The sequence below is a fragment of the Aedes albopictus genome, unplaced genomic scaffold (genome assembly GCF_035046485.1).
Source record: "Aedes albopictus strain Foshan unplaced genomic scaffold, AalbF5 HiC_scaffold_889, whole genome shotgun sequence".
NCBI lineage: Eukaryota > Metazoa > Arthropoda > Insecta > Diptera > Culicidae > Aedes > Aedes albopictus.
Window position 1 is genome coordinate 1 of NW_026917741.1, and position 11,377 is coordinate 11,377.

Sequence of the window (11,377 nt, forward strand, 5' to 3'; positions counted from 1 at the left end):
GGGGATTTTTCACTTCAGGTTTTGGAGGTTCGGGCAGTGGTGCGATGTAGTGATCGACGATCGGTTACCGACGGTTAATGGGAAGTTGGTGTATATGCGATCCACGGAGGATAACGAGTTCTGGAGTGCACTGCTGGAGAAGGCTTACGCGAAGCTGTTCGGGTCGTACGAGGCGTTGAGGGGTGGATCAGCTAGTGAAGCGATGGTAGATTTTACCGGGGGTATTGCGGAGTCATACGAGATGAAGGACGTCCCGAAGGATTTGTTCCAGATCATCGAGAAAGGGTTCAGGAGTCACGCAATGTTTGCGTGTAGTTTGGAACCGGATCCATTCAAGCCGGAAGCGGAAACTCCTCAGGGATTGATTCGGGGGCATGCTTATTCGTTGACCATGGCCAAGATGGTGGATATCCAAACGCCAAATGTTAAGGGAAAAATTCCTTTATTGCGGCTAAGGAATCCTTGGGGAAATGCCAACGAGTGGAATGGAGCGTGGAGCGATAAATCTCCGGAATGGAAATATATTCCGGAAGAAACTAAGCGAGAGATCGGGTTGATCTTTGAACTTGACGGAGAGTTCTGGATGTCTTTTCAGGACTTTGTAAAATATTTTGATCGCATTGAAATGTGCAACATGAGCCCGGATTGTCCGATAATTCGACAGAGCGGAAATTATCCCTGGAAACAATCGGCGTTTGAAGGCGAATGGGTTATTGGAAGCACTGCTGGTGGATGCAGAAACTATCCTGATACTTTTTGGCATAACCCGCAGTACGTTGTACACTTGAAAGAACCTGACAAAGACGATACCGAAAAGAAAGCAACGGCCATAATAGCATTACTACAGAAAAATCGAAGATCTAAGCGCAACAAAGGCATGGACTGCCTTACCGTAGGACTTATCATCTACCGCGTAACGGAACGTGATCTCATCCGAAAGCCTCTGCCCAAAGAATTCTTCCTACGGAATGCATCCGTAGCGCGATCAACTTTCGTGAATCTACGAGAGGTGACCTGTCGATTCCGATTGGATCCCGGAACCTACGTTGTGATCCCGTCCACGTTTGAGCCGAATATCGAAGGCGAGTTCATGATCCGGGTATTCTCCGAGTGTCCGGACTGCATGACCGAGAATGAAGACTGCGTTGGAGAGTGTGACCTGGATCCACGGGTAAGATCATCTGTATTTGTCTACATTTTGAACCCTTGATCAATCCTTTTGTGTTCCAAATCCCGTATTGTCCTTGCTGTAGTGCTTTGTATAAATTTATGCACGGGGTAGTCGCTAATCGCTCTGTAATGTATCCTTTGCTGTATGCTAATATTTAAAGGTGGTGCCAGATAGCAACAACAACGATGTGCCAGTAGTAGCTCCCGTAAGTTTAATACCCAAATCCTTGACAGGACTCGACTCGACAGACGATTTACACTGTGACCTGGACAAGTATTCGTTAATCGTTCAATGTCTCCAGATGGCACGATCTAGCAACTGATCACGAACGTCTCCATTCCAGGTCAAAATCCGAAGCCCCGATCCTACAAAACCAGATCCGCAACGGCAAGCCATGGAAAAACTATTTCTGGACGTCGCTGGTGTCGATGGTGAAGTTGACTGGATGGAGCTGAAAATGGTCTTGGATCACTGCTTCCGAGATGACATCGCCATTGCGGCTAAAGGAGTGTCTCGAAGCTACCACGTGGCCCCGGTGGAATCCAAGAAATCTCTAACGCCTCAAGGCGAGGTCGTGTGCTGTGGTCTGCTGGCCATTCTGCAGGATTGGTACGGGAAAATGGCCGGAGGAGACAATCGTCCGGCGGGAAGCACTTCCGCAGATCTGATGGTGGCCAAGGAACGGGCACCCCTCATGACCGGTGAGACGAGTCGTATGTATTCATTTACTAATCCACTAACCTACCACTAAGTACGATAATGTAATGTCTTTTCAACATGAATATCTTAAGATACAGCACATGTGACATTTCTGAAACATTGACAAGTGATGAACAGGTACCTATTAAAAAGATCATCTATATTTAGCAGTTCAGATATCTAAAGGTCTAGGTATGATAGGGTATGATTGGGTTCTATAGCGACGAGACCTTCAGTGTAATTCAAGCTGGTTATTAAAGTATAAGGCAGAGGAGACAGAGATTGCACTATTGGTTTAAACTTCTTGTGGTTCTACTAGTTCTTTTATTTTCAGGCTCTTCTGTCGGATTAAGCTTTACAAAGCTGACAGACTCTCTCGACCAGGCATTTTTGCTTAGCAGACCTGACCATTTCGGGAACCTCTGCAATAGCTTTTAAGGCCAGATTCGGAACTCCGTCCGGATTGGGGGCCTTACCTAAGATAACTAACTTACTTTCAGTCCTGGGCACCTACGGTGGTGCAGAGGACCGAATTGAAAGATTTCCATACTGGGCGATTGCCAGCCTTCGCCTTGACCTGTGGCCAGGTCAAATTTCTATCGACTTGCTTGATTTCGTTGTTGAGGCTGCGTCGCCATGAGCCTCTGGGTCTGCCTCTGCTGCGATGTCCTGCTGGGTTCCAGTCTAACGCTTGTTTGCAGATTTCGGTTCCGCCCCTGCGTAGAGTGTGGCCGACCCACCTCCACTTTCGCTCCCGAATTTCTGTCGCTATCGGCTTTTGATGACATCGACGATGGAGCTCCACGTTGGAGATCCAATTGTGAGGCCACCATGCATGAATTATATACCGCAGGCATCTATTGATGAAGACCTGCAGCCGCTGCGTGTATTCTGCAGATACACACCAGGTTTCACTGGCGTATAGCAGCACAGATTTCACGTTCGAGTTAAAAGGGATGTTGCAATCCCCGCAAGCTCCTCATCGGTGACCCTCTCTTCATCGCCAACCCCAGTCCCCAGCCGTCGTACGAAAGGAGGTCAAGGACTTATATCATGACGTGGAAACAGCCTGTCGATGATTTCCATCATATCTGGCGACTGTTCGGTAGGAACCATTGCACCTCTTACGTCGGTCTTCAGCGATACGTGCAGGTTCGCAGTTGCTTGAGTTGATCACCACGACCACGATCGGGGCAGCAGGGACTAAAGTCCTGGGGCCTGACGCACCCCCCCCCCTTGCGAGTCAGCCGCGTAGTCGCCGGCTAAGAATAGGACTACTAACCCCAATTCAAGGTGTCAAGCGACCCGTGCTGAGGAATGAGTGATCGAGGGGGTGAAAAAGATGCTCGATCTTTAACGGAGCCTGTGGGGTACCTGGGCACCCCCCACAGTAAGCTGTCCCTTACCGCGTTAATGCAGGGCTCTGGCGACACTCTTTCCCGTGCTACTCGTGGGATTTAATCATGAAATCAAATAAAAATCAGAATCTAGGTGGAAATAGTGGTGGGATCAACCCCTTCGCAAGAAGCGGGTTGATGAGATCTCCGACAAGGAGAAGTGAGGAGATAGGCGCTGGGAGTTGCGTACGCAGCTCAAGCGTGGGTGCTCCAGTCCACTTCCCGGCAAGCCAGCCGGTGGAGGTTATGGACGGAGCGTGGTTGTTGAGGGCCGTCAACCGAGGATCCAAAGGACGGTCCGCAATAGAGGTGGCTGAGCAGCAGCTTGGCAAAATCATCGACTTTGCGTTCACTAAGTCGAACATAAGCAAGGACCTGAAAACGGCCTTGCTTCGACTTAGGGCGTCGATCGACGATGCCAAGCAGGAGCACGCGGCACTCGCGGCACTCGCGTTGCTGACTGCTGCAGCAGCGGAGCCTGCAAATGAGAAAGTGCCGAAGTTTACCCAAACGGAGGCCTTCTCCTTCGCAGGAAGTCCGAATAAGGCGGAAGCGACTGCTCGCGACAAACGGGGCAAGCAATCGCAGAAGCGGGCGAGGCAACCGTCAGGCGAGGAGCTGTCTGGCGGTGCCCGCAAGGCCAGGCGAATCATTACCCCGAAAGTCGGTAATAATGCCGGAAGGTCGGACCCCAGCCAGGGTTCCCGGAAAGCTGGGAAGGGTGGGCCTGAAAAGGCTGGCCCGTCCCGGAACGATGGGAACAAGGGGTTGCGACCGCTAGTGGGCCCTCAACAGCCACAGAGTAGGGCGATCCAAGGGGAGGACCCCCCTTGGACGAAGGTAGAGCGGAAGAGGAAGAAGAAGGGGAATCCGCAGGTAGTAGCGCAGGACGCCAAGCCAAGGCGTAGGAGGGCAGGTGCCAAGCGCGAGAAAGGCGACGCTATCGTCATCAAGACGGAACAGTCCAAGTACTCGGACGTCTTGAAGATGATGCGAAGCGAAGCCAAGCTTGAGGGTCTTGGAGCCGACGTACGCAGTATTAGACGTACTCGTACGGGCGAGATGATCCTGGAGCTGAAGCGCCAGAAGGAGCACAAGGGCGCCGCCTATAAGAGGCTGGCAGAAGAGGTCCTTGGTGAGGGTGTGCAGGTGAGGGCTCTGACACATGAGGCGACTCTGAAGGTCAAGGACATCGATGAGATCACCGAAGTGGAAGAGCTCGTCACGGCACTGCGGCAACAGTGCGATGTGCAGGTGGCCGCCGCAGCCGTTAAGCTACGGAAAGGGCCAGCAGGGACACAGATAGCTTTGGTTCAGCTACCTGTGGCGGACGTCAAAAAGTCCGTTAAAGTAGGGAGCATAAAGGTGGGTTGGTGTGTATGTCACCTGACATTCCACGAGCCACCAGAGGTTTGCTTCAGGTGTCTGGAACCAGGACACAAGTCGTGGGACTGCAAAGGCCCCGACAGGCGCAAACTGTGCAGGCGATGCGGCGCTGAAGGCCATAAGGCCCAAAGCTGCACGAGTCCGCCCATCTGCATGATCTGTACCGGGAAATCCTCGAACAACAGACATCCGATGGGTGGCCCAAGGTGCCCGGCCTTCAAGAAAGCCGCAGTGAACAACAAATCACAGTGCAGGTAACGCAGCTGAACCTGAACCACTGTGATGCGGCTCAGCAACTGCTTTGTCAGGCAGTTTCTGAGTGGGAGACGGATATCACCATCATATCGGACCCATACCGAGTACCCGCCGGCAACGGCAACTGGGTCGCGGATGGGACCAGAAAAATGGCGGCGATATGGACGACGGGTAAATACCCCGTTCAGGAGTTGGTGTCTACTACCTATGAGGGCTTCGTGGTCGCCAAAGTAAACGGGGTCTTCTTCTGTAGCTGTTATGCGCCTCCGCGGTGGCCGATCGAGCAGTTCACGCAAATGCTGGACCGCTTAACGACCGTGCTAACAGGGCGAAGGCCGGTGGTAATAGCGGGCGACTTTAATGCCTGGGCCGTGGAATGGGGAAGCCGTTTCACGAACCAGCGGGGTCAGATCCTGCTAGAAACACTGGCCATCTTAGATGTCGACTTGGCTAATGTCGGTACCAAGAGTACCTTTAGTCGAAACGGAGCGGAGTCAATTATTGACGTGACCTTTTGTAGTCCTGGCCTAACAAGTAGTTCGAACTGGAGAGTAGATGATGGCTACACTCACAGCGACCACCTGGCGGTTCGCTACATTATCGACTACAATAACAGCAGACAGCGGATAGAAGAAGAGGCGGCTAGGCCAAGGCCAAGCCCTCGCAGGTGGAAGACATCATACTTCGACGAAGGGGTATTTAGGGAGGCGCTCCGCCGTGAGCGAAACTTAATCGGTTTAGACGGCGACGAGCTGGTAGCGGTGCTCTCACGTGCGTGTGATGCGACCATGCCTAGGCGAGTCCACCCTAGAAATGGGAGGCCACCGGCTTACTGGTGGACCGACGCGATTGCGGACCTGCGCCGCGCCTGCCTACGGGCAAGGCGGCGGATGCAGCGAGCACGATCAGAGGAAGAGCGAAACGAACGGCGGGTGGTGTTCGCCGCTGCAAAAGCCGCGCTTAAGACCGAGATAAGAGCAAGCAAAAAGGCCTGTTTTGAGGGTCTCTGTCAGAGTGCCAATACGAACCCGTGGGGTGACGCCTACAGGATCGTTATGGCCAAGACGAGAGGTGTGATGGCTCCTACAGAGCAATCTCCAGAGATGTTGGAGGGGATCATTGGAGGACTTTTTCCGCGTCATGATCCTAGTCCTTGGCCTCCTTTCGTAGGACAGCCGGGGACTGGGGCTGGCGATGAGGAGAGGGTCACTGATGTGGAACTTGCGGGGATAGCTAAGTCCCTTAGCGTAGGTAAGGCCCCAGGTCCGGACGGAGTTCCGAACCTGGCCTTAAAAGTAGCTATTGCAGAGGCTCCCGAGATGTTCAGGTCTGCTATGCAGAAATGCCTGGACGAGGGAGTTTTCCCAGAAGCTTGGAAGAGGCAGAGCCTGGTACTATTGCCAAAGGCGGGGAAACCACCCGGAGACCCGTCGGCATATAGACCAATATGCTTGATTGACACGGCGGGGAAGGTGCTCGAAAAGATCATCCTCAATAGAATGTTGCGGTTCACCGAGGGCGAAAATGGTCTTTCGAGTAACCAGTACGGCTTCCGGAAGGGGAGGTCCACCGTAGACGCTATCTTGTCGGTTACAAAAACCGCTGAGAAAGCACTCGAGCCTAAGAGGAGGGGAATTCGCTTTTGCGCGGTAGTGACTCTGGATGTAAGGAATGCGTTTAATAGCGCCTGCTGGTCTGCTATTGCTGATGCGCTCTTGCGTCTGGGGATACCGGAGTACCTGTACAAGATTCTCGGAAGTTACTTTCAGAATCGTGTACTAGTCTACGACACGGAGGTGGGTCGGAAGTGCTTTCACATAACCTCAGGAGTCCCGCAAGGTTCCATCCTGGGTCCGGTGTTATGGAATGTCATGTACGACGAGGTGTTGAGGTTAGAGTATCCAGTGGGAGTGGTGATTGTCGGATTTGCCGACGACATTACGCTCGAAGTCTACGGTGAAACGATCGAGGAGGTAAAGTTGACTGCCAACCACTCGATCAAGGTTGTGGAGGCGTGGATGCGGTCCAGGAAACTGGAGCTGGCTCACCACAAGACAGTGGTGACGGTTGTTAACAATCTGAAGTCGGAGCAGCAGACGGAGATCAGTGTAGGAGACTGTACTATCCTGTCAAAGCGCTCCGTCAAACACTTGGGCGTGATGATCGACGATAAGCTTACCTTCGGTAGCCAACGTCGATTATGCCTGTAAAAGAGCCTCCACAGCTATTGCGGCACTGTCCCGGATTATGTCCAATAGCTCTGCGGTGTACGCCAGTAAGCGCAAGCTTCTGGCTAGTGTTGCTACATCCATACTTAGGTGTGGCGGCCCGGCGTGGGGCACCGCGCTAAGTACTGAATGCTACCGACGGAAGCTGGAAAGTACTTACAGGCTTATGTGCCTGAGAGTTGCGAGTGCGTACCGTACCGTGTCACACGACGCTCTCTGCGTCATTACTGGTATGGTGCCTATCAGCATTCTTATCAATGAGGACATGGAGTGCTTCGAAATGCGCGGCACAAGAGGCATACGCAAGACTGTCAGGATGGCCTCTATGGTCAAATGGCAGCGCGCGTGGGACAGTTCCACCAAAGGAAGGTGGACCTATAGGTTGATACCGAGGGTAGATAGTTGGATTAATAGGCGCCATGGGGAAGTCACATTCCACCTGACACAGGTCCTTACAGGTCATGGTTGCTTCCGACAGTATCTACACCGTTTCGGGCATGCGGATTCTCCCGAATGCCCAGTGTGCAATGGTTTAGAGGAAACGGCGGAACACGTTTTGTTCGTGTGCCCGCGTTTTCGCACAATGCGTGACCGCATGCTTGCCACATGCGGGGAGGACACAACTCCGGACAACTTGGTCCAGAGGATGTGTAGGGATGAGTTTGGCTGGAACGCCGTTTCATCGGCTATTACCCACATCGTCTGGGAGCTACAGAGGAGGTGGCGCGTGGACTCGGAGAATGGCTAGTCCAGATGCAGTACAAGAGGTGGTCCAGGGGTTCGGAGTCGGCTTCGTAGGTCATACCGGTGCCCTGCGGTCGAGATCGACCCTTACAACGATTAAGTGGCCGCGGAGAGGAAGTCCCGGTAGTGGTGCTGTCGTGGCGTCGGTCTACTGGGTTGGATCCGAGCCCGCGGTTGGAAAGGGGTCCCTGGCAAGGGTCGGGGTAGGTGAGATCCTGCTGTCTGCAACCTACGGGTGCATCTAATAGGGCCTGAAGGGTAGTGATACCCTTCCTTACGGGCAGGTCAGATCGGGTTGCACGTGGGCATCAGTTCTTGATGTCCGCTCAGCAGAAGGGCGCGGGCGGGGTTGACCCTGCCCGCCTTCCGAGGACAAAGGGAGTGGCGAGGACCACTCGGGAAACTGGCTAAGCGCCAGCATGCTACCGTGATGGACTCTCCAAAGCGAGTCATCGATGTTCGTTGCTGCAGGCTACGCAGCTAACCTTGTGGGTGCGATGTGCACTAGCCCCTCTCTGAAGCAATACCTTCTTGGTGGTTCCGGAGAGACGTAGGGTTTGGCGACCATAGGAATGGTTTAGTGGGTACGAGGAGAGAGTAGTCCTGGATTTTACTTTTGTTGTAGAAGACGGCCTGTCAGACCTACACTACCCTAACCTTCTGTTAGGGTGTCTGTTGAGCAGATTATCCCCCTATGGTTTAGAAGGAAAAAAAAAATCACCACGATCACATCGCATGCACGCAAGAGCATCGCTACCAACTCGTCCCCGATTAGTCCGAATAGGTTTCACTCACGGTGGAGCGCCTCCCTAAATACCTCGTCGTTTAAGTATGATGTCTACGAACCTAAAAGGGTTTGGCCTTGGACCTTCCACCCCTTCATCTACCCACTGCCTGCTATTCATGTAATCGATACTGTAGCAAGCCGCCGGGTGATCACTGTGAGTGTACGCATCGTCGTCTACCTCTTAGTTCGAACTACTTGTTAGGCCAGGACTACAAACACCGAAGTAACGTTGATGATCGACTCCGCTCTTTTTCGGCTAAGGGCACTCTTGCTACCGACATTAGCCAAATCGACATCTAGCATGGCCAGTACCTCGAGTAGAATCCCTGCTAGCCTTTTCAGGCCGTCCCTTCCAAGCTTTCCGGGATGCCTGGCTGGGATCCGACCTGTGAGCATTACAAATGCCGACCTTCGAGGTTAGTATCTTCCTAGCCTTACGGGCACCGCCTGACAGCTCCTCACCTGACGGTTGCCTCACCCGCCTCTGCGAGTGCTTCCCAGACAACCAGTCATCGTATAAGATGTTGCATAAGATCACGTGATCCTGCTTGGCATCGTCCATTAACTTAGGAAGTCGCAACAGGACCGTTTTCAGGTCCATATTTATATTGGACTTCGTGGGGACGCATAGTCGATGGCCTTGTCCAGCTGCTGCTCAGCCACCTTGATCGCGGACAGCCCTTCACGCTTTTGGTTGATGGCCCTCATCAATTACGCTCCGTCCACTATCTCCACCGGCAGGCTAGCCGTGGAATGAATCGGTGCTCCAACGCTGGAGCTGCGTGCACAGCTTCCCGCTCCTGGCTCCTCGCTTCTTCTTAACGGAGACCTTGCAGACCCACTTCTTGCGAAGGGGTCAGCCTCGCTACTGCAACTACCTACTGTTTTATTTTGTTTATTGAGGTCGAGTAGCACGGCAAAAGCGGTCCACCACGTCAGAGCCCTGCATTAATGCGGTAAGGGACGAAATACTGTGGTGGGTGCCCAGGTATCCCACAGGCTCCGTTAACGATCGAGCATCTTTTTCACCCCGTCGATCACACATTCCTCGGCGCGGGTCGCTTGACACCTTGAATTGGGGTTAGTAGTCCTATTCTTAGCCGGCGAGCGGGGGGTTTCGTCAGGTCCTGAGACTGGGGCACTTTGGGCTTTCCGTTGGGTGCTTGCTGTTCGCAGATATCCCGGAACACTCAAGCACTTGAGAGGATTCGTGCAGCCTTGAACCTTACGGCGTTCTTCTCCTCATCACCTATACAGCTTGCTCCTGTCAAGGCATTTATAGTTTCATGACTGTACCAAGGCTACCTGTGTCTATTCTGGGCTTTTCCGTAGCCAAACGACTTCACCTGCACCTCGCACTGTTGCCGCAGTGCTGTGACGAACTGTTGAGCGTCAGTAATCTCGCTCTGCGTCGCCTTCCACACTTCCGAGTACTTTCACTCATCAGTTTTGATGACGAGTGCGTCACTGTTCCCGCACTTGGCACCTGTCCTCCTATTCTTCTTTGGCCTTGCATTCCTACGCTCCTGTACATTCAGTTTCTTCTTCTTCTTCTTCTTCCGCTCCACTATGTTTAAGGGAACGTCCTCCTCTGGCCCGTCCTAACCTGTGGTGGCTGAGAACCTATCAATGGTCGCACTCCCTCTTTCCCTTCGATCCGGGACGGGCCGGCATTTTCAAGCCCAGCCTTCCCGGCATTCCGGGCTTGGATCCAACTTACCGGCATTACTGCTAATGTTCGCGGTTAATAACCTCCACCCCCTCCTCCCTGAAAGAACTCTTAGGGAAATTCATAGCAACATGCGGAGGAGGAATTTCTTGAAGAAATTAAGACTTGAGTAGAAATCTTTACAAGAACTCAGGCAGAATTCATTGGAGAGTTTCCGGAGAATTTCGCACAAGGGCAGTACGGTTCAATGCTTCGTTCGTAACATTTGTGCCTCTAAAGCTGGTCAAAAAAGTGGAATTACATATAATTGGGCATTCTAGTTGTGATTGTATCAATCTAACTAGATTTGTTGAGAACTTCGTCTAAAATCTTCTATTTTTGTTTTTTATCTATATTAACGAGATTTTTAGCCCTAGGCTAGTTCATCTCGGTACCCACGCTTTACTTCCCTTGCGAAGGAAGAGCCCACAGTTTGTGACTTTGTCGGGAGTCCTCGGCGTGATAGTCCTGTGTTCTAACCATCACACCAGGTCCGCTCCACTAAAATCTTCTATTTTCAACTAACTATTAATTATTAATCAGCTATTTGTTCTTTACAAGTCTCTCGCCATTAATTCTCTGCTTTACCTAAAACCTACTTTCAGCCGAAGGCAGCGGCGCCGGTTTCTCCAAAGATGCCTGCCGCTCGATGGTGGCCATGCTCGACGAGGATCAATCCGGCAAGCTGGGCTTCGTTGAGTTCCAAAAGCTACTAACGGAAATCGCCCGCTGGAAAGCGGTGTTCAAACTGTACGATACCGACCGATCCGGTCATCTAAACCCGTTCGAGCTGCGGGCCGCACTTCAGTCCGCTGGCTACCACCTCAACAATAAGATTCTCAACAGCCTGATGCATCGGTACGGATCGCGCGAGGGTGAGATATGGTTCGATGACTTCATTACCTGCGCGGTGAAGATCAAAACCATGATCGGTAAGAATGGGCGCTTTGTTTTCTGTCTAATAGCTACGGGTCGAATTGCAATCACTGATCGACGGTTTTT

General features: G+C 52.4%; 1 protein-coding gene across 1 annotated transcript; it reads left to right on the plus strand.

Moving 5' to 3' along the window:
• Positions 1–18: 18 nt before the first annotated feature.
• On the plus strand, positions 19–11,233 carry LOC109424434 (calpain-B; the record flags this gene model as incomplete). Its single annotated transcript, XM_062844083.1, is given in 4 exon segments — positions 19–1,171; positions 1,332–1,376; positions 1,515–1,872; positions 10,981–11,233. Coding segments are annotated over 4 exon segments (1,809 nt in total), but the record flags the coding sequence as incomplete, so codon positions are not given.
• Between the last annotated feature and the right edge of the window lie 144 nt (positions 11,234–11,377).